Source organism: Chionomys nivalis, chromosome 5 (assembly GCF_950005125.1).
Source record: "Chionomys nivalis chromosome 5, mChiNiv1.1, whole genome shotgun sequence".
Classification (NCBI taxonomy): domain Eukaryota; kingdom Metazoa; phylum Chordata; class Mammalia; order Rodentia; family Cricetidae; genus Chionomys; species Chionomys nivalis.
The window spans coordinates 101,130,828-101,154,008 of NC_080090.1; the positions used below are offsets into that span (position 1 = coordinate 101,130,828).

General features: G+C 48.1%; 3 protein-coding genes across 3 annotated transcripts; 2 read left to right on the forward strand and 1 right to left on the reverse strand.

Annotated features, from left to right (window-relative positions):
• Positions 1-2,320: 2,320 nt before the first annotated feature.
• Nifk (nucleolar protein interacting with the FHA domain of MKI67) lies at positions 2,321-9,724 on the reverse strand. The gene is made up of 6 exons (XM_057770183.1): positions 9,529-9,724; positions 8,758-8,898; positions 7,101-7,209; positions 5,191-5,402; positions 4,012-4,071; positions 2,321-3,151 (listed from the first exon to the last, which is right to left on the reverse strand). The coding sequence occupies exons 1-6, from the start codon at positions 9,619-9,621 to the stop codon at positions 2,951-2,953; spliced, it is 816 nt and encodes a 271-aa protein (XP_057626166.1). The 5' UTR covers positions 9,622-9,724; the 3' UTR covers positions 2,321-2,950.
• A 1,160-nt stretch (positions 9,725-10,884) lies between these two features.
• Positions 10,885-12,469, forward strand: LOC130875120 (uncharacterized). Its single transcript, XM_057770807.1, has one exon. The coding sequence runs from the start codon at positions 11,703-11,705 to the stop codon at positions 12,429-12,431; it is 729 nt and encodes a 242-aa protein (XP_057626790.1). The 5' UTR covers positions 10,885-11,702; the 3' UTR covers positions 12,432-12,469.
• A 241-nt stretch (positions 12,470-12,710) lies between these two features.
• LOC130875118 (uncharacterized) lies at positions 12,711-16,970 on the forward strand. The gene has a single exon (XM_057770806.1). It carries the CDS (start codon positions 13,181-13,183, stop codon positions 14,102-14,104), a length of 924 nt encoding a protein of 307 aa, XP_057626789.1. The 5' UTR covers positions 12,711-13,180; the 3' UTR covers positions 14,105-16,970.
• The last annotated feature ends 6,211 nt before the right edge of the window (positions 16,971-23,181 follow it).

Here is a 23,181-nt window from a genome sequence, read left to right on the forward strand (position 1 = left end):
GGATAAGGTTTCTTTCGTGCCAGGCCTGCCTTATCTCACTATATAACTAGGACAATCTTGAACTTCAGATACTCCTGCCTCCACTGTATACCACCATAACCAATTTTCCATACTGGGAATTAACCTTAGGGATTCAAGCTCGCCAAACAAGCACACTACAAAGCTAATCTCCAGATGATTTCCCTTGTTCATAAACAACTGTACTATGCAACCCAGGTTGCCCCCCAAACTTTCTACCTCAGCTTCCTGAGGATTAGATACACAGCACCATGCCCAGCACTGAGGACACAATGAAGCATTCTGCCATTGTATCTGAGGGTTGTGACACAGCAAACTAAATGTTCCAGTGGGGGTGTGCTATGACAAAGACACAATTGTGTGGTGGTAAACGATGCACTGTGATGTCACAATCAACACCGTGATGACACAATGGAGCATGAACAACCCAGTTCTGTGACAATGCGCTTGGTGGTGCCAGTGGCACATGTGGGGCACCATACTATTGTGACATTCTAGTGTCTATGAGACCGTCATATCACAACAGAGCCCTGCGGTACCACAATGCTGAAGACACAGTATCGACTTTGGTGACATCAAATGAATCAATCGTATGCCACACTTGAGCGTTGATGACAAATGGACACTGTGAGTCCAGTCAGCACAATGATGTATCTGTGGACACTCTGCCTGCACAATTTGTTGCTTGGTGCCCTTGGAGGCCAGAAGGCAGTTGCTGACAACTGTTAGCTGCAGTGTGGGCGCTGGGAATCAAACCTAGTTCCTCTGAAGGACAAGGGCTGTTAGGCTGAGCCATCTCTGAAGCTTCGTTTTGTTTTTCCTTAGATTACTATAAACACCCATATTCCAGTTTTTATAGATGTTTCCTACTACCCACATCACTGGTAACACGGGCCTGTTGATGCCCATGTGTAAAGAGACTTTGTTTCTGGTCATGGCCAAATACAGATGCCACTCCCTAAACTGATCTTTTTGTTTTTCAAGACAGGGTTTTTCTGTAGCTTTGGAGCCTGTCCAGGAACTAGCCCTAGTAGACCAGGCTGGCCTCGAACTCAAGAGATCCACCTGCCTCTGCCTCCCAAGGGCTGGGATTAAAGGTGTGTGCCCCAGTGCCTAGCACACATAATCTTAATAAACGTAGATGTCCAGGTACTGAGGCCAGAGGACATCACAAACACACAAAGTACACCAATGTTACTTTGAGCCAAATGTTAGTCATTTCTGGTGGTTTTAAAGAAAGTGGCCCCCAAAGGGAGTGTCACTGTTAAGGTGAGCTTTGAGGAGGCATACTTGCTCTAGATACCACTAAGTGTCTTAGCTCACTTCCTGTTGCCTGCAAAAGGTGCAGAACTCTCAGCTACCTCTCCAGCACCACATCTACCATAATGGATTAAACCCCTGAAATTGTAAGCCATCCCAATTCAAATTTCCTTTTATCAAGAGTTGCCGTCATCATGGTGTCTCTTCACAGCAATCCTAACACATTACCTGAAAACCTCTTCATAGGGTTGAGGATTCAGCTCAGGGGTAGAATGAAGTGTGTATGGTGGGGGAGATGCCAGGTAAGGTGGCACATACCTAGAGATGGGTTCAGGAGGGTTGTAATGAGTCTGGGAGGGCCAGAGTACATTACTTGTCATACAAATGTGAGCACTTCAGTTTGGTCCTCAAGAACCAGGCTTGGTGATGCAGCAAGAGACAAAAGGATTGCTCTGACTTCCATACCGTGCCATGCCGATACGAGCTCCTTCCTCCTTCCTCCTCTAACACCAGACATACACACATAAGGTAAGGTGACTGAAGAGAGTTCAGCTTACACCACATACAAAAGACGACATTCTGCCTACATTCTAAATTCCACTCATTAGCTCCAACATCAGGAAACTAGCCAAGTGTCTACTGGTGAACAGAAGAGGCTCTCACACTCACAATGTGTTCACCTGGGTCCTGAACTCACTGCCAGGCCATCCAGGTGCCGTGTTGTGGCCTGTCCATTAAGTCAGGTTCATCAGGAGCCCTATCTCAAGCGGGGTGATGGTGACACATGCATTTAATCTCCACAGTTGGGAGAAACAGGCAGGAAGACCTTGGGGCAGAGTTTGAAGCCAGGTTGGTTTACAGAATGAGTTCCAGGACAGCCAGGGCTACACAGAGAAACTCTTGTCTCAAAAAAAGCAGAAACAGTCCTATCTCAAATGAGTAAAAGCAGTGACAGAAGACTGGATCTCCCCTTCAGGCTTGCGTACTCTCACACACAAGTATGTGTGCTCACACCCCGCACATGGATGAAAAGAACGCTCAATGGTGATTGATAGGTATATTAAACCTGCATGAGCAATACAAAAACAAGAAACAAACAGATGGTGAATGCCCCCCCCAACACACAAAGTTTTTCGGTTCTCTTGTACATGGATAAATGGTAGAAAAGTTTGGTCACTGTTTGAATCTTGACTATACCTGCTGAAACTGATCTGTCAAACCTAAACTAGCTCACTGTAATTATGTATGAAAACAAGTTATTCCAGATTCTTACAACACTTGTGCAAATGTTATTCACACGTGAACTGCCTTCTCATTCTCCGTATGTGTATTTAACTTCCAGTTTCTGGGGTCTAAGGTTGAAGCATGCCATATTCTTTGGAGTTTTATGTGCACAGCCACCACACAGTCAAACAGCACTGGTGGTATTTAAGTCTGTAATGCGATACAGGCAGAGTAAACTAAGGCAGCTGTGAAGCCTGAATAAAACTCAGGCCAGGAGAGGGCACAACAGCCAACTTCCTGATGGCGTGTCTCACTGGCATGAACAAACATGTGTTTTCCCTCCAATAATCTCGTCAGTGGCTTGCATGTCGCTGCACCAGTAACATATGTAGGTCTTTGTAACAAAACCACATCTGCCTGGAAGACACAACACAGCATGCTTTCAGGATCACTGGTTGCTCTTCCTTTTTCTTGGTCTTTTTGTGCCAGAGCGTGCAGGTGTTGGAGTCTTTAATGAGTCTTGTGTCTCTTCTTTCACTGTGGGCACGGGTTGTTTGAAAATGATTTCATCATCTTTATTGTCATCTATTTTGGTCACTTGTGATTTTCGTCTCTCCAAAAATGTTGGTGTACAAACTGGTGTGGGATCCTGAAATCAACAAGTATATTATTACAGTCCAGGGCTGAGAGCAGGCATCTAGAACAACCACCCACCATCACTGCCTTCCTGGCTTTATCAGGAATAACCACCCACCACCACTATTCTAATTCTAAGTTGTACCATGGGATCTATTTTCAGTCTGTTTTATCTCCTAGTTGCTGTGGGATGATCTGTGAGTTTGAGGCCAGCCTGGTCTACAGGACAGGCTCCAGAGCTGAGAAACCTTGTCTCAAAATACAAAACAATCCATAATGCAAGGGAACAGCGATAGTGGCAGAAACCTAGAGTCCCAGCACTAGGGAGGGGAAGGCAGGAGGGTGAGACATTCATTCACCTTCACAACACAGTAAGTTGGGGGCTCACTTGGGCTGCATTAAAATCACTAGGTCTCAAAAAAATCCTAACCCCCTCAACTGTTTTTTGTTTATTTTTGAGACAGGGTTTCCCTGCAGCTTTGGAGCCTGTCCTGGAACTAGCTCTTGTAGATCAGGTTGGCCTCAAATTCAGAGATTCGCCTGTCTCTGCCTCCCAAATGCTGGGATTAAAGGCGTGCACCACCAAAGCCCAACTGAAATTTAACAAAAAAAAAAAAAAAAAAAAAAAAAAGTAGCAGAAATTAACTTTCTTTTTTCAGGTAATGAGCCTTAAAATTTTTTAAGTTACTCTGTGTGTGCACGCATATGTATGGAGGTCAGAGAACAACTTTTAAGAGTCAGCTCTTTCTTTCAAACCATGTGAGACCCCGGGTCTGAACTAGGTAGGCCAAGTGCCTTCATCCCAAGTCATCTTGCCAACATTCTTGAAAGTATTTCTATAGTAACTGGTGGCCATTATCGAGCCAAACTCACCTGGTTACCCTTGGACTCCTGAGTGCCCTGTGAAGCCCCTTTCTTTGGATTAGGTAAGACCTGCAAAGAAACAATTTGCATATTTATCAGCTATATGAATATGCTGTAGCTGAATGACTATTTTAAACACCAATGTCCAGCTGCCAAATGGTTCAAATGTAACCAGGGGCAAAGGCTTTGCTATAACCCAGGTTGAGTATCCCATGTTTACAATCACAGCACTTGGAAGGCTGAGGCAGAAGGATCGCCAATTTGTGGGGAGCCTAGATCATGTAGTAGGACCCTGGCTTAAAATGCTGGTGACCGGAGAGATGCTTCAACAATTAAGAGCACTCACTGGCTGCTCTTTCAGAGGACCCAGGTTCAATGCCCAGCACCCATATGATGGTTCACAACTTCTGTAAACTATACTCTTAGGGGATCCAATGTCTTCTTTTGGCCTCTGAGGTAGCTGGTATTCAGTTGCGACACAAGTGGGAAATTATATTGGGAGAACAAAACTGGCAGGGGTCTGGTGACGTAGCTCATATAAAGCAGCACACCTCAAGCGCCAGGCTATACCTTCAGGATTGCATAAACCTAGATCCCAGCACTCAGGACAAAGAGGCAGAAGACTCCTTGGCTGTATAACACGTTTGAACCCGCTTGGAACGAAAGACCCAGTCTTAGCAACATCAACAGTAGAAGGTGCCTATGTAGGGCGGGAAGCCCATCTATTTACCCAGGAGCAAACGCAGGAGGAACTATCACAAAGGCTTCCCTAAGCTAGACTGCTTTCAAACCAGTCCATGCAACTCAGAGTTTTCTCCAGAAAGGGGACACAGGGTTAGGGTGGAGGAATGGGTGGTGTACACTCAGTGCTCTGGATTCCATCCTCGATACCATAAACATCAACAAGAACCCACAGTGCGGGGTTTCAAAGTTTCAGTAAAAACCTTAACACAGAGAACTGTACAAGCGCTCAGCAACAGACCACTTGCCTCGCTTGGGCAGAGTCTTGCCTGGCTGCCAATCAGCCGAAAGAACCACACGCCCCAAACAACCCAAACCTTAGCATGTGAGAAGCACTGGAATAGAGTACTATCATATAGACTTGCGCCAGAACTAGTGAGGTAGAAACCCCACCCCACCCCACCCCAAAGAGAAACCACTGAGAAAGCCTCAGGATAGGATACCTACCAACGAAGGGAAACTATAATCGATCCCCTTCTTAGCTAGCTTCTTCCGGAGTAACTTTTCCTTCTTCCTGAACCGATATTCCATCTTCAACAGTTGTGAGTGTCCCCGTTTCTGATTATAGCGATTCACTGCCGGGAATAATGGCTGATGAAAGGGAACGTTCCACTCTTTGAAAAGGTCCTCGTGGACTTTCTCTGGTGGCATAAATTTACCTGCATATAAAAAGAACAAAACAAATAAGAACAAAAAAAAAAAAAAGGAAAGGATTTTAACTTTAATTTTATATTTTCCCTAGGGCCATTTCTTATGGTATGAAGTAACTATATCATAGAAAAATATCTTTTAAAAACTCAGTTATTACTATCTATGTAAATCCATGTGTGTGGGTTCACATGCCTTGATGCATATGGAGGCCAGAGGACAGCTCTGTGAAGTTGGCTCTCTTCCACCTTTATGTGGGTTTGGGTGATTGAACTTAGACTGCCATACTTTCACAGCATAAACCTTTACCTGTGAAGCCAACTGCTTTTTTTTAACACAGGGTCTCATGTAGTCTAGCTGGCTCTGAACCCGTGTTGTCTAGAATGACCGTCCATATTTAATGCGAATACAGCATTAAAGGCTTGTGCTATCAGATACAGTGTGTGTGTCCCCAGGGATGAAATCTAGAGCCTTGTGCATGCTAGGCCGCATTCTACCAGCCAAGCTAACTCCCAGACCCAGATGATCCCATTCCATCCTGAACACACAAAAGTCTGTAGAACCCAGAGCCCTCTCTAATGTTTTTCCTCAAAGCAGACAAAGCGCAGCCCCTGTACTCTCAAGTTCCTGCCCAGTCAACTGAGCATGGGACCCCCATCAGGCCACCGAGAATGTCTCTCATGGCGAAGGAACTGGGAGAACAATGTTACCAGGAAGCCCTGTGGACCTGTGGACCAGTCCCAGGGTAGCGCACGCTCTACTACGGACGCACGCAGACGCGGGAACGTAGGCCTATCTTCCGAGGACAAAGATCTGGACAGCGATGCTACAGGTGTCTTGGGATGGACACAGAAATGAGTGGCTGTAATTGAATGCAGCCAATGCATGTGTGTTTGGATGAGTGCATCTGTGCGGGGCGGGGGGAAAGCATGTGGTTTTCTGCTCCACCATTCTGCCTTGTTTCCTTCGGATCCTCTCACAGAATCTGGAGCTGTAGCTGCATCCAATGTCACTTAGTCTGACTTTGAAACAGGATTCTTCACTTTTGGTATTATCCTGTTTAGACTCCATGAAGGCTGTACCCAGACCTCAGAATAAACTCTGAGTTTGATGGGTATCAAGAATCTGACCTATAGTCTATTTTTCCCCCATTCTGGTTCCCTTACATTCCCCAACAAATAAATATAAGTCACCTCTGGTTCAGCATTTACCATTCATGTGGTCAGAGGTGACCTCAGTCTATACTTGCACCCCTTTACCTGGCTCATGCCTAGTCCCCGCCTTTTCTTTTTTTGAGACAAATCTGCCTGCTTCTGCCTCCATATCCCATGTACTAGGATTAAAGGTATGTACCACCATGCTAGGCTTTAACCGGCCAGTCTTCAATTTGTGTATGTCCTCAGCCAAGTCCTTTTCTTTTTAAAGATTCATTTATTTATTATGTATACAGTGTTCTGCCTGCATGTACACCTGCAGGCCAGAAGAGAGCACCTGATCTCACTACAGATGGTTGTGAGCCACCATGTGGTTGCTAGGAATTGATCAAGACCTCTGGAAGAGCGGAGTCTCTTAACCGCTGAGCCATCCCTCCAGTCCACCAAGTCCTTTTCAATCACCCATTAAGCTCTTCTTCCCGAGTACAAGCCCCAAAAGTAACTGCTTAACCCTATCTGTGTAGAAACGGCCCTCAGCTAGGTCAGAGTACTTACACGATAGAAGTCTTGCACCAAAAAGGTAGTTGTCCATTGTTTCTGCAACTATCTTGGCAACATCCTCAGACTCAAACTCCACAAAACCATACCCTCTGCTGTTTCCAGTCTGCAAATGAAAACCCACAGAAAAAGCAGTTAAATCTAACACATCACCAAGCTCTTAACACACCCCTGTGGGTGCTCAGGAGACGGCAGTCACAACTGCCACCTCAACTCCACTCACACTTAAACTGTTATTCAAAAGAAAACAACCAGACAGTTACAACTTGGAACAAACGGATTTTCTAGTATCCCTAAATTCCCCTCAGTAAGACATGCGAGTATTCTAGCCAATGTAGCCAATAGCAATTGAATAAGTAAGTGGTAAGAAGTCCATCTTTGGGCTCCCACAGCCCTGGACTCACCTGTTGTTTCACTGGTAATCCTGTGTCATAAGCATACTGTTGTTTCATTAGGAACAGAGCAGTCTGGGCACACCCGTAATCCTAGTTACACAGGACGTTGAGGCAGGAGAGTCTGTTGGTTCTTGTGAGTCTAATCAGGTCAGTCTGGGCAACTCAGTTAAGACCTTGTCTCAAAAATAAGACAGGAACGTAACCCAGCGCTTACCTCTTACGCCCTGGGTTCCGGCCCTAGTACTAAAGAGGAAAATGCAGGCAGCACAACCTATCTCACAGGCCAAGGGTGAACACTACCAACTCTCCAGTGTCACAAGGCGCAGAGAAACCGACACGGATTCCTACAACCCAGGCAAAGGAACATGCCAATAATGGTCTCTGAAACGCAGGCCTTTGAATTCCTAACCCCTGACACAAATCAATCCCCTTACCCACATTAGTCTCAACTGTAGTATGGGGTCTGGAGCTCAAATGCCTATGTTGATCCTGGAGCTGACACCCTAGTTAAGTAACATGTAAGACTCAGATTGTCATTCCGTGGAACGAGGACAATAAAATAAAATAACCCATCACATTTGCTATGAAACCTGATGTGTGTGTTCTACCCCATGCTTACAGCAAAAGTCCTCTTACCCATTATGCCATTTCCCTAGCCCCCAAACAGTCTCTCAGTGGCCCGGATGTGGGCTAAGCTGGCTCATCAGCAAGCCTCAGGGATCCTGTCCTCACTTTCCCAGCATTGAGGTTACAGTGCATATAACCACACCTGGCTTCTCAGATGGAGAGTTACAGACTGAGCTCTCGCCCCAGCCTCACGATTTTTTTTTCTTTCTTTTTGAGACAAGATTCCCCACCATACAGCTGTGGCTGGCCTCAATCTCAGAGACCTGCCTGCCTCTGCCTCTGATGTGTCGGAACTGAAGGAAGACACCACTATGCCAGGCTTATTTTCCACTGCAACTTGTTAAGTTACTTCTGCTTATCTATTTCTAGTCAGGATATCCTTATGTATCCCTGGCTGTCTTGGAACTCATGACACAAGCGAGGACGGTTCTGCAGTCAACAGAGCTGTGCTGGCCCCTGCTTTCTAAGTGCTGGGACTAAAGGCACGTACCATCAGCCTGACTTGTGAAAAGTTCTTCAGTGTGAACTTTGTAGGTAACAGTGCTGTGTGTATGAATACAACAGACGATAACAACTGAAAACACACACACACACACACACACACACAGTTGAGTTCACACACGTACTCTTACCCGTTTACTTCTGGACAATCTGAATCTGCTAATAGTGCCAAACTGGGTAAAGTAATCATAGAGGTGACTTTCAGAAAATATTGCTGGCAGGTGGCCCACAAAGATCACTCCAGGATTAAGACTTTTTTCTTCCTTCTTTTGCTGAGAACAAAAACAACAAATAAACATTTAAAAAGATACAAACTCATACTGTACCAAAACGTGTGTGTGTGCATCTGAGAGTGAGTAACTTTCTGAACAGGGTCTCACTACAGAACATTGGCTGCATGGAACTATGTAGAGCAGGCTGGCCTCGAACTCAAAAGATCCGCCTGCCTGTGCCTCCAGGGTGCTGGGATTAAAGGCGTGTGCCACCACCGCCCGGCAATGTCTCTATTTTTTTTTTTCCGCTAAACCCTGATCCGAATAAGTAATCCTGGCTATTTCTGCCTCTCGCTCTTCCTGCGTCCTCCTCCCAGGCGCTGGGTTTCTGGACGTCAATTCCGCCTCCTGAGCTCTCCAACGGAAGAGGACATACGTACCTGCCGAGGGCAGCGGGAGACCATGAACCCTCACTTTGCGGGCTAAAGTAGAGTCGTGGCAACTTTAATATATTCTGCGATTTGGATGGGCCATGCTCCTTCACGTGGTACCCCTTTCTCTCCACGTGAGTCCTGAGGGCCTAAAGAGCCAAACCTCACACACCGACTCCCGACCTGCCTCAGTCTCCCTGCTTGAACCGCAGTCTCCAACCCCGCCGCCTCCTCTGGGCCGGAGCGCCCGACCGCTCACCTTTTTCGCGAGCTGTTTGGCTTGTGTCAGAACCTTCTGAAACTTCTCGTCTTCCTGCGGGTTCAGCGCTAGAGTCGGCTGTGCGGGAGCCATGTTGAAGGAATCCTTCCCAGACGGTGCACGCGGAGATCCCGGAAGTGACGGCCCTCGGAAGCGGAAGGAGAGAGGCGGGAGCAAACGTAGCAAAGGAACCTCTGTGCCTCGTGTCTGGTATTGGACGAGCTCCAGCGTCACCTACTGGCCAGAAACTGAAAAGCTTTCTATAGCCGATTAAAAATAACCCCAAGGCGGAGGTTATGGCTCAGATGGTGAAGTGCTTGCCTAGCTCCACGAAGTCCTGGGTTGGAAACGGAGACTGGAGTTCCACGTCTGTAATCAGAGCCAGTGAAAGAAGCACACCCTGGTTCTGAGACCTGAGTCAGTGAAAGAAATGCTTTAGCCCCGAACCCAGAACCAAAGAGATACACCCTGACCCTGAAACGAATGCCCAAGAAACACTTTGGCCATAGGATCAGAACCAGCGAAAGAAATATGCTCCGGACCCCAAACTAAAGCCAAAAAGTTTGGCCCTGAAATCGGCCATCTCGGCCACTGACCAGCTAAACTAACCAATCCCTGAGTAGGGAAAACAAACCTATCCCTCTTCTCCCTGGGAAAACTCCACCTCTAAGAAGCCCTATATAAACCCTGCACCTGTTCTGTTTGCTGCTGCCCCTTTTCCACCCTGGCAGAGGCAGCCACTCTCCTGAATTCTTTCCTCCTAATAAATGGAGCGGAGGCGAGAAGTAACAACTCTTCCCTGGAGCCGGAGTAGATACTGAGTGGAGCAGGGCTGTAACACTTACCTTGGGGAAACCTTCCCTTACTGGAGTGGCGGACGTTGCTGTACCCTGGAGCACCAGAGCCAAACTGTGACAGTGAAAGACCCTACAGACCCCCTCCTCAGAACCCGCAGCTAGCAGGCTCCCCGGGAGAACGTCCTGTTTGCTTGAAAGATTCTCAGGATCAGCAGCTAGCCTGCTCTCGTGAGAGGAAAACAGGATATCTATAAGATAGGACATCTACAAAGCAGGATGACTTCAAAGTAGGATACCTATAAGATAAGAGCAGGATGTCTGCTGCCAGACATCCATGCTGGGAGAGGAAAACCATTCATGCCACCCCCCCCCCCGCCGCCTCATTCTGATAACCACGCTTCTGCTTCTGTAAATTGCTTTTTGCTGCCCTCTTTCCTATAAAAAGTCCTCCTCCCAGTCTACAGGCGCGCAAGTCCTCCGAAAGACTTTGCCGCCCGCAGGTACCTGTGTCTACCTAATAAACCTCTTGCAGTTTGCATCTGACTCGTGGTCTCGGCCTGGTCTGTGGGTCCGGGGTCTCCACCTGAGGGAAGGTCCCTACCGGGGGTCTTTCATTTGGTGCATTGGCCGGGAATTGAAGGCCCCCACCCAGGGACCACCGACCCACCATCGGGAGGTAAGCTGGCCAGCACCGATTTGTTAGTCTGTGTCTGCGTCGTTTCTGTGCTTTGTTAACTCTGTACACTCAGATCTGGGTGCTCTGTATCTGGCGGGCCCAGGAAGGAGCTGACGAGCTCGGACTTCCACCCCGCAGCCCTGGAAGACGTTCCAAGGGTGTCTGGAGCCCTGAATTAGGTGGCAGCTTTTTCCGGAGCTCAATCTGTATCCCAAAGTCTTGCTTTGCTGACTTGGGTCTGAATCTGGAGCCTTTTCGGTGCTCATCTGACGGGCCACATTCCAAAGGTGGCCGGAGCCTGATTTTTCACAGTCTCCGTCTGAAGTTTTGCTTTCGGTTTTGCGCCAAAGCCGTGCTGAGCGTCCATATTGTTTGTGTCTGATTGTTGGATTTTTGTGTTTAAATATGTTCTTTGTTTTTGTATATCTGTTTGTGCTCGAGTCTAAATCTGGTACCATGGGACAATCGTTAACAACCCCTCTTCACTTAAGAAGGGGGGAAAATTGGGGTTTTAACTGTTTCTCAGAGACTGGAACTGATGGTATTTAGTAACAACAATGTCTGTCATTGTACTCTTACTGGAATTGACCTGATGATATTTGTAACTGCTTATAGAAGTTGGAAAAGTTTGACACACCCTGTAAAATGTTGAGCCTCCTCCATATGCAGGATCAGATAGCCCAGAGGGACCTGAAGCGGCGATGGGCGAGGGGCCCCCACAAGAATCCCCGGCCCTCTCACCTATGGCTGGCCAACAGAGGGACAGACGCGAGCCGCCGCCTGATTCCACCTCCCACGCCCTTCCCCTCCGAGAGGGTCCGAATGGGCAGCAACAGTACTGGCCATTCTCAGCTTCTGATCTCTATAACTGGAAACAGCATAACCCTTCCTTTTCCAAAAACCCAGTGGCGCTGACTAATCTAATCGAGTCTATTTTAGTCACCCACCAGCCCACCTGGGATGATTGCCAGCAACTCTTGCAAGCCCTGCTGACCTCAGAGGAAGAGCAAAGAGTCTTTTTGGAGGCTCGGAGAAACGTTCCAGGCAACAACGGTCACCCAACCCTTTTGCCTAACGAAATTGACGAGGCCTTCCCTCTGACGCGACCTGATTGGGACTTCACCACAGCTGCAGGTAAGGGACACCTACGCCTCTATCGCCAGCTGCTTATAGCGGGTCTCCGAGGGGCAGCATGCCGCCCCACTAATGTGGCTCAGGTAAAGCAAGTGATACAAGGGAATGAGAAAACTCCCTCTGCCTTTTTAGAGAGGTTTAAGGAAGCATACAGAATGTATACTCCCTATGACCCGGGGAACCGGGGCAGGCCATTAGTGTTTCAATATCCTTTATTTGGCAGTCCAGTCCGGATATCAGAAGTAAATTACAGAGGCTGGAAGGTCTGCAGGGGTATACAATACAGGATCTGCTGAAGAGGCAAAGAAAGAGAGAAGGAAAGGAGAATTTACAAGTATATTCAGAGGAGCAACCAATAAATGAGGAAAGAGACATGAAACAGAATAAAGAATTAAGCAGGCTGCTGGCCACTGTAGTTCAAGGACAAGAAAGAGAGGGAGGTAGGCTGGGAGAAAGGAAGGGGGCCAAAATGGACAGGGACCAATGTGCTTATTGCAAAAAAAGAGGCTCTTGGACCAGGGCATTCTCATCCCCTGCCGGTCACCATGGAATACCCCCCTTTTATCAGTAAAGAAACCAGGGACTGGGGACTACCGGCCAGGGCAGGATTTGAGGGAGGTCAACAAAAGGGTGAAGGACATGCACCCCATGGTCCCCAACCCCTATAACTTATTGAGCACTCTGCCACCATCCCACGTTTGGTATACCATATTAGACTTAAAGGATGCCTTCTTCTGCTTGCGGCTGCATCCGGAGAGCCAGCCCCTTTTTGCCTTTGAATGGAAGGACCCAGATCTTGGTCTTTCGGGTCAATTGACCTGGACTAGGCTCCCCCAGGGATTCAAGAACAGCCCGACCCTCTTTGATGAGGCTCTGCACCGGGACCTGGCGACTTTCGGGTCCAGTACCCCACCCTGACATTGCTCCAATACGTTGATGACCTCCTTCTGGCGCCGCTTCAGAGAAAGAATGTCAGGAGGGCACAAAGTCCCTCCTACAGACATTGGGACAATTAGGATATCGGGTATCAGCCAGGAAGGCTCAGATGTGCCAGAAGCAAGTCATTTACCTAGGTTATCAATTAAAAGATGGACAGAGATGGCTGACCGAGGTGAGCAAACAGACTATCACTAACATCCCTGCCCCCCGGAACCCCCGCCAGCTGCGAGAGTTTCTGGGAACAGCGGGATTCTGCCGCCTCTGGATCCCAGGGTTTGCCGAGATGGCTGCACCCTTGTATCCTCTAACTAAACAAGGGACAATGTTTGATTGGGGAGAGGAACAGCAGAGGGCTTTCAAAAACATTAAGAAAGCCTTACCAGCCTCCCCTGCTTTAGGCCTCCCTGACATCACCAAACCCTTTGACTTGTTCGTGGATGAGAGACAGGGTTACGTCAAAGAGGTCCTAACTCAAAAACTGGGCCCTTGGAGGCGTCCTGTAGCTTATCTCTCAAAGAAACTCAACCCAGTTTCTTCAGGGTGGCCGCCCTGTCTGCGAATGGTAGCAGCTATTGCAGTCCTCACTAAAGACGCGGGTAAACTAACCCTGGGCCAGCCACTGACTATCCTGGCACCCCATGTGGTGGAAGCCTTGGTCAAGCAGCCTCCAGACCGCTGGCTCTCCAATGCCAGCATGACTTACTACCAAGCCCTGCTCCTGAATGCGGACCGGGTGCAATTCGGACCTGTGGTCGCTCTTAATCCCGCGACCTTGCTCCCCCTGCCTGAGGACCCGGAACACCACGACTGCCTCCAGATCCTCGCAGAAACACACGGGACCAGACCGGACCTGACGAATCAACCCCTCCGAGATGCTGACTATACTTGGTATACGGATGGCAGCAGTTTCCTGGCAAATGGGAAACGAAAGGCGGGGGCAGCAATGACAACAGAGACTGAGGTAGTTTGGGCAGAAGCCTTACCAGCAGGCACCTCCGCCCAGAGGGCTGAACTCATCGCTCTGACCTAGGCACTCCGGATGGCAGAAGGTAAGAGACTGAATGTTTATACGGATAGCCGATATGCATTCGCCATGGCTCACATACATGGGGAAATTTATTGAAGACGAGGGCTGCTGACCTCAGAAGGAAAGGAAATTAAAAACAAACTTGAGATACTGGCACTCCTGAAAGCCTTATTTTTGCCCCCAAAATTAAGTATTATGCACTGCCCTGGGCATCAAAAAGGCCATAGCCCTGAGGAAAAGGGAAATAGGCTGGCAGATAACGCTGCTTGAGAGATTGCTATAAAATCAACCAAGACCTCCCAAGCTCTCCCCTTGACGAACCCGGAAGAGGCCCAAGCCTCCAGTTCGCTACCCTATAGTAAAGAGGACATTGATCTCCTAAAGAAAATGGGGGCCACATATGACCCCGAAAAGCAACATTGGGTTTTCAAGGAAAAGATTGGTATGCCAACAAAACATACTTATAAAATAATAGACTACTTGCATAAATTGACTCATTTGGGGCCAAAGAAGATGAAAACCTTGTTGGACAGACAGGAGTCAGGCCAATACCTCCTGAACAGGGACGGAGCCCTGCAAAAAGTGACTGATGAATGCCAAGCCTGCGCTCAGGTAAATGCAGGCAGAATCAAGCTTGGTCCAGGAGTTCGGGCACGGAGACATTGTCCTGGAGTACATTGGGAGATCGACTTTACAGAGGTTAAGCCAGGTCTCTAGGGGTACAGATACCTCCTGGTGTTCATAGACACTTTTTCAGGATGGGTAGAAGCCTTTCCCACCAAAAACGAAACCTCAAAGGTGGTGACCAAAAAGCTCTTGGAAGAAATATTTCCCAGGTACGGAATGCCTCAAGTCTTGGCACCGATAATGGGCCCGCCTTCGTCTCCCAGGTAAGTCAGTAGGTGGCCAAACTCCTAGGGGTCGAATGGAAATTACATTGTGCGTATAGACCCCAAAGTTCAGGACAGGTAGAATGCATGAATAGAACAATTAAGGAGACCTTATCCAAATTAACGCTTGCAACTGGCACTAGAGACTGGGTGCTCCTCTTACCACTGGCCCTGTACAGGGCCCACAACACCCTGGGGCCTCATGGACTGACTCCTTTTGAAATCCTATATGGGGCTCCTCCCCATTTATAAATTTCTTTAATTCAAACATTGCCGATTTTGCTAACAGTCCTTCTCTGGAGGCTCATTTACAGGTGTCTACAGATTGTGCAGAGAGAGGTTTGGAGGCCACTCGCCGCTGCTTACCAAGACCAACTGAACCAGCCGGTGGAACCGCATCCCTTCCAGATAGGAGATACTGTTTGTGTCCGCAGACACCAGACCTAAAACTTGGAACCTCGGTGGAAAGGCCCTTACACTGTCCTTCTGACCCCCAATGGCACTAAAGGTTGACGGCATCACAGCCTGGATCCACGCCTCACACGTTAAGGCCGCCCATACAGCTGACAAAATGGAGCCCGCCGCAACCCCAGCATGGAGAGCCCAACGCACTCAAAACCCCTTAAAGATAAGGCTTACCCGTGGGGCCCTTGGATCATTATATGGGCCCTACTAAGACTGGGGATGGCGACATTCCCGGGATATGACTGCCATCACCCGGGGGGTGGAGGGGGACGACATGGGACCAGGAACAAAGACTTCTATGTTTGTCCAGGACAAAACACACAAAAGGGACATGGAGGGCCGGGGGACGGTTACTGTGCCCAATGGGGTTGTGAAACGACGGGGGAGGCTTACTGGAAACCCTCCTCCATCTGGGATCTAATCACGCTCAGACGAGGAACCACGCCTGGGTACTCGGGAAGGGGACCCTGGACTTGCGGGGGAAAAGCTTGTGGCCCTTGCTATGATATCGCTACCGCTACCAATGTCCAGGACGCCACCCCAGGAGGTAGATTATGGAGACCAGCCAATTTAGACAACTTCAGGCAGCCATGCATACTGATATCAAGGCACTGGAAGAATCGGTTAGCGCACTTGAAGAGTCATTAATCCCCCCTCTCAGAGGTAGCCCTACAAAACAGGAGGGGGCTAGACATGTTGTTTTTACAAGAGGGAGGGTTATGCTCAGCACTCAAAGAGGAATGTTGTTTCTATGCGAACCACACTATGACAAAGCTTAGAGAGAGGTAAAGACAGACACAAAAGCTGCTCGAATCACAACAGGGATGGTTCGAAGGGTGGTTTAATAAGTCTCCCTGGTTTACGACTCTATTGTCTCCTCTGATGGGTCCCTTGATTGATTGTCCTCCTTCTGATACTCCTGTTTGGGCCCTGCATCTTAAACCGCTTGGTCCAGTTTATGAAAGACAGGCTGTCAGTTATTCAGGCCCTAGTGCTGACCCATCAGTATCATATGGTACAACAACAAGAAACCGAGGTTCCCTAACTGCTTAGAGTAAAAGATTTAACTCTGTGATAAAAGAAAAGGGGGGAATGAAAGACCCTACAGACCCCCTCCTCAGAACCCGCAGCTAGCAGGCTCCCGGGAGAACGTCCTGTTTGCTTGAAAGATTCTCAGGATCAGCAGCTAGCCTGCTCTCGTGAGAGGAAAACAGGATATCTATAAGATAGGACATCTACAAAGCAGGATGACTTCAAAGTAGGATACCTATAAGATAAGAGCAGGATGTCTGCTGCCAGACATCCATGCTGGGAGAGGAAAACCATTCATGCCACCCCCCCCCCCCCCCCGCCGCCTCATTCTGATAACCACGCTTCTGCTTCTGTAAATTGCTTTTTGCTGCCCTCTTTCCTATAAAAAGTCCTCCTCCCAGTCTACAGGCGCGCAAGTCCTCCGAAAGACTTTGCCGCCCGCAGGTACCTGTGTCTACCTAATAAACCTCTTGCAGTTTGCATCCGACTCGTGGTCTCGGCCTGGTCTGTGGGTCCGGGGTCTCCACCTGAGGGAAGGTCCCTACCGGGGGTCTTTCAACAGCTTCCCTGGGGAAACCCTCTCCTGCCAGAGCGGAGCTGTTAACACTGGGAAGCCTTTCCCTAGAACGGCAAACTGCTCTGTTCACTGTGACCTGTACTCCCAGCTGCGAGAAAGCTCTTCCGCCTGAACTGTAGCACCTGGTATTCCTTGGCTTCCGGCGGCCGGGATTCCTTTCCGTCCAAGCTGCAATGCGTACTCTCTCTCCAACTCCACTGTTCGTGTTTTTAATAGCAGATGTGAAGTTATCATAATGGGCTTTTATTATGACATCTGCATACATGTCATGTGTATTTTGATCATATTAACCCCCGTTACCCTCTCTTTCTCCTCCCACTCCTGCTGACCCCCTTCCCCTTCCCAAATAGCCCACCTTCCAATCAATTGTTTGTGTGTCCCACCAAGTTTTACTAGTGTTGTTTGCAGAAACACTGTATTTAAGTTTGCTTTTCAATTCTGTATTCATTCATGTATTTATTGTGGGGCGGTGTGTGCCACGGTGCACACGTAGAGCGAGGAGACAACTTTCCTTTCACGTAGGCTATGGGGATCAAATCACTATGTCAGCCTCGGTGCCAGGGGTTTTACCCGCTGAGCCAGTTCCATGGCCACTACATTTTTTTCAAGAGCCTTTGAGGCTGCCACAGCAGCCAGTTTCCAGTCTCGTCAGCTCTGCACAAGCATTCCTACTTCTCCACATTTTCCTCTCTCTGTCTCTGTCTCTGTCTCTGTCTCTGTGTGTTTGTTTGTTTGTGTGTGTGTGTGCGTGCGTGCTCAGTGGTGTTTGGTAGTTTGGGTTGTATTCTCTGGTGACTAGGGACATTATTCAGGTTTTTCACATGTTTAGGAGACATCTGGGCAACTTTTTGAGAAATGTCTATTCAAGGGGCTGGAGAACAGTTAAGAGAGTGTACTGCTCTTCCAGAGGACTAGAATTTGATTCCTGGAACTCTTATCAAGTGGCTTACAAGTGCTGTAAACTCCAGTTCTGGGGGATCCATCATCCTCTTCTGGCCTCCGGCTGCACCTGTACCATCTGCATATAATATCTATATTAATACACAAATAAAATAAATAAATCTTTTTGTTTGTTTGATTTGTGACAAGCTCTCACTACGTATTGCTGGCTGTCCTGAAACATACTCCATAGACAAGGGCGACCTCAAACTCAGAGCTCTGACTGCCTCTGCCTCCTAAGTGCAGGAATTAAAGGCATGCACCACCTCACCAGGCTAAAGCTAAATAAATATTTAAAAAGAATTTTTTCCAAGCCTTTGTCCATGTTTCTCATGTGTGTGAATGTGTATGTGTGTGGGTGAACGTGTTCATGGGTGAATGACCATGTGGAGGTCAGAGGGTGACCTCCGGTGCCATCCTTGGCAATGCTGCCCACTTCCTTTCACATAGGGTCTCTTACTAGCAGAGTTCACCAGTGAGGTTAGGCGGGTTGGCCAGGGATCTCCGGTCTTCAAATCCCCAGCACTCGGACCACAAGCATGTATATCTGAATAAAAGAGCATGTATAAGTGTTTTGCCTTCTTGTATGTATGGGCACCATGTAAGCTTAGTGCCTGAGGAGGCCAGAGGATGTGGGATCCCCAGGAACTGGAGTTACATGGTTGTGAGCCACTGTGTAGGTGTCTAAAGAGAATCTGGGTCTTCTGCATCAGCAGCACGTGCTTTAAACACTAAGCCATTTCATCAGCCTCACATCCAACCTTTCCCCCATGATTTTAAAATTGATTCTTTGTGAATTTCACATCCTGCACCCCAACCCTACCCCTTTCCCAGTCCATCCATATCTACCTTCTACCCTTGTAACCTTCCCCCTAAAGAAAAAACATGTCACCGTGGATGCTGCAGTGTGTCACACCGCACATCCTTTTGTCCAAATGGCTTTACTTGCAAGTGTTCGTTCCAAAGTGTCATTTGTCTGGTTTGACGCCTCTGGATTCTGCTACACCATCCATACTGGATGCTCACCAGACCTCCTCTCTGATATTCGCTGTTGCCCTGAATCAGGGAGACCCCGCAGCTTTGATTCTGCAGGACTGGTCCCAGCAGCCACAGGTTGGGTAGATGTTGGGGTGGGCCACCTCAAAGCCCTGGATCTGGGTCTGGGTGGTAGCTGATCTGATCAGCCCTCCAGCTTCCCCGTGCTTACACCATTGAGGCCAGTTCAATGGCAAGGGGCAAGGCGAACTCAGTGTGGTACTCGGTCACCAACATATCCCCAGATGGCAGGCAGCCCAGACCACGGATGTCCTCATGGGCCACAGACATCCACACAGACTCCTGCTTCTGTAGAGCTACAGATGGAGACATGGCACAGACCGCTCACCTTGGGCTGTTACTCGCCACCAACACATCCCCTGTTTCGCCTCTTTCCGTAGCACACAAACCGCTCCTCTGCCTTCTCTCCCCTCTCTCTATCTTACACTTGTTCATGGAGTGACCCCTTCCCTGTGTCGTCTGGCTGCCTTGCACCCTGGCCTGGGCTGGGCCGGTTCCAGCTTCTTTAAAAACATTTATTTGTTGATATTTCATACACAAATATTGTATTTATGTACTGCCATCATTCCCCCACTCCCTCGCCCCTCCCACGCCTCCCATATCCCTATCACCTGCTCTCTGATTCATGAACTCTTCATATACTTCCTGCTGAGCCCATTTAGGGTTGCTCACATGTCTAGGTGTTTGGGACCAGCCTCCTGGGATTGGCTAACCTACTGGGGGCTCTTTCCTTGAAGTAGATTCTCCCTCCTTCAGCAGCCATGAATTGCCTGTAGCTCCTCATCTAGGGGTAAAGCCTTGTGAAATTCCTCCCATCCACGCTGTCCTTATGCAGGTCTTGTTCAGGCAACCATATTGCTGAGATTTCATGGGTGCAGCTTCTCTGTCGTGTCTAGAAGATACCACCTCTCGACAGGCATCCTGCTATTCCGATTCTTACACTCTGGCCACTCTTCCACAGTTGTAGGGATTTCATTGTAGGTACATCTGTTGCTACAGGGCACCTACGTGGCCCCTTAGCCTCTGCATTTTGACTAGTTATAGATCTCAGTAAGTCTTTGATCTGCTGCAAAAAGTGGGCTTTTTGACAAGGGGTGTGCTTGGTAGTATTTGACAACTTGACACAGATTAGAGTCATTTGGCAAGAGGCCACTTCAGTTGAAAAATTGCCTCCATTAGATCAGCCTGTGAGCATGCTGGTGGGACACTCTCTTGACTAATGATTAATGCTCATAGTAGATGGTGCTACCCTTCGGCAGCTGGTCCTGGGCAGAAGCCAGGGTTCAGGTATAGTGGTGCATACCGTTAATCACAACACTCATGAAGTGGAGAAAAGAAGATCTTTGTGAGTTTGAGGCCAGCCTAGTCTAGGGTCTAGTTAGCAAGTTCCAAGACAACCGGGGGTCAATAGACCCTGTCTCCAAAGAAAGAAAGAAAGAAAGAAAGGAAGGAAGGAAGGAAGGAAGGAAGGAAGAAAGAAGAAAGAAAGAAAGAAAAGGGGGAAAAAGGCAGGTTGAGCTAAGCAATATGCAAGCCATGGGAACAAGCCAATAAATAGTGCTCCTCCATGGCCACAGGACAAATTTGTCCATCCTGTGTTCCCTCACTCTATCTTGCTATTCTCTTGGGCTATCTCACTAGTCCTCACCGTGCCCCATCTCTCGCTATCTCTGCCTCTTCTCTACTCCCCCTCTTTCCTGGCTCTGGCCATGTCTGGTCTGCTTTTCTCTCCGCTCTGGACTCTTCCGGATGCTTCTGTATTTTTTTTCCCCTCTCTTTTACCTACAGTAAAAACCTTCCCCCTAATGGAGTGTTCATGTAAGCAGTTTCTTTACTGCGCCTTCTCCCATACACTCACAAACACCAGAAACTTCAGTTCCAGGATCTGATGCCGTTTTCTGGCTTCTTGAGAAGACCCCATTCCCCCACTTACACAGACCTAAAAATAAATACTTTAAATACATAATTTTAATATTTTAAAAGAGTGGTACTTTATTTTTATTTAAGTGTGACAAACAGAGGTCCTTGGGTTGGCTGTTCCTGATTTTCTGTCCTGGGCTAGAAGCATGCTCTCGGTCTCTGTGCATGCCATGCCTGCAAGCACTGCATTGCTGGGCCCCACATCCAGCAGCATCAGCTCTGGCTTTTCTGAAATAAACAGACAAGAGACAGTTCAGTTGGTAGAATGCTTGCCTTGCAAGCATGATGACCTGAGTTCCAGCCTCAGTAGCCATGGGCAGAAGTTGTGCTCTGATCTCTGCTAGGAAAAATCTTTCCTAAGATGAGCAGCTCCGCTGGCGCAAAGAAATCCAATCAGACTAGATTAGCCAAATTAAAACGCCCATGTTTAATAAATGGTGCACTCTTGGGTGGCTGAGAAAGTATGGCAAGGGAGAGAGAAACAGAGGTAGGGGGATCTGCCCCAACCCTGGGGAGGGTCAGTGCTTAGCAGGCTGGGAGTTGGAGTCCAAGCCAGGAAAACTGCCAGGCCCGGGGCTTCCAATCATCCCAGACTTCTTGGATATAGGGGTGTTAAAGGGCTGGGGTGATGCCCCCAGATTAATATTACAGTCTTGACATACACACATTGTGGCTTATGCATCCATACCCACACCATACTTGATAGGGTGCTCAGGCCAAAAAGCAGGATTCCTATAAATGATTTTGCTCAGTTTGAGATCACCTGTCTCCCAAACAATCTGTCTTGCCTGAAGCAGACAATTCCAGGGAAGAGAGACTGTGCAACCATCTTAGTCTCCTTTGGCTGCAAACGGTTTCCTCATTTCTACTCCCGCCCCTGACAGGCACCCATTTCCCTCAGAAGAGTGCCTGTCCCTCAATGTTTGAAATAAACACTCCAGTCTTTTGAGGTCTTTTTCTGCTTTCTGTTATACTGCCTCAGAAATCTAACACCCCACACACCCACAGATGCTACTAATAAATGAAAACCAGCCAAAAGGTGGATATTACTTGAGTGCTGGTCTACAGACAATTGGTAAAATTTGATTTCATTCAATGCTACAAAGGATTTTAAAGTCTGGCTACATACTACAATGCGGATGAACTTTGAGGATGTTGTAAAATAATGTGAAATCAGCCTATCCTGGATAGTTTTATCAGCTTGACACAAATTAGAGTAATTTGAGAGGAGGGAGCCTCAAAAATGCCTTCATAAGATCAGGTTGTAGGCAAGCCTGTAGGGTATTTTCTTAATTAGTGATTGATGGGGAGAGCCCTGCCCATGGTAGATGGTACCATCGCTGGGGTGGTAGTCCTGGGTTCTATAAGAAAGCAGACCAAGCAAGCCATGGAGAGCAAGCGGGTAAGCAGCACCCCTCCATGGCCTCTTTATCAACTCCTGCAGCCAGGATCCTGCCCTGTTTGAGTTCCTGTCCTGACTTCCTTCAGTGGTGGACTGTCACCTGGAAGGGTAAACTGAAATAAAATCTTCCCCAGGTTGTCTGGGTCACGGTGTCTCATTACAGTCGAAACCTGAGACAAAGCCCTCAAGTGAAAAAGAAAGCTGTCTCAAGCCACACACTCCCAGTTGCTGGTCTTGCTGTCTGATGGGCAGTCACAGGACCCAGTGGGTTTCAACCGTTTGCCTATATTCCCTAGCTCACCATTTGCCTGTATTCCCTAGCTGACTGCCTGTATTCCCTAGCTCACCTGTTGCCTGTATTCCCTAGCGCACCTGTTGCCTGTATTCCCTAACTCACCTGTTGCCTATATTCTCTCGCTCACTGTTTGCCTGTATTCCCAAGCTCACCTGTTGCCTGTATGTATTCTCTAGCTCCTGGGTTTGCATACCAGTTATAGTCACTTGGTGTGGTCCACCTCGGAGGCCAGAGATTTCTGTGTTGGAACATAGGACTCGGCAGAGAAAGAGGCCCTTATCTTCCTTAAGCCACTCTTCCCAACTGTTGCTACTGGAGCTATTTGTCCTCATGTCTGTCACATCCCAGAACTTGGAGTTTTTAGAAACTTCCCAGAAGGTACTTGCATAAAATGGCAGGCATGGGAGGTTATGACTTAAAGGTTATGGGCATTGTGTTCCATGTTTGTCATCCCAGCACTGGGGAGATGAAGGCAGAAGATCAGAAGGTTCATGGTTACCTAAT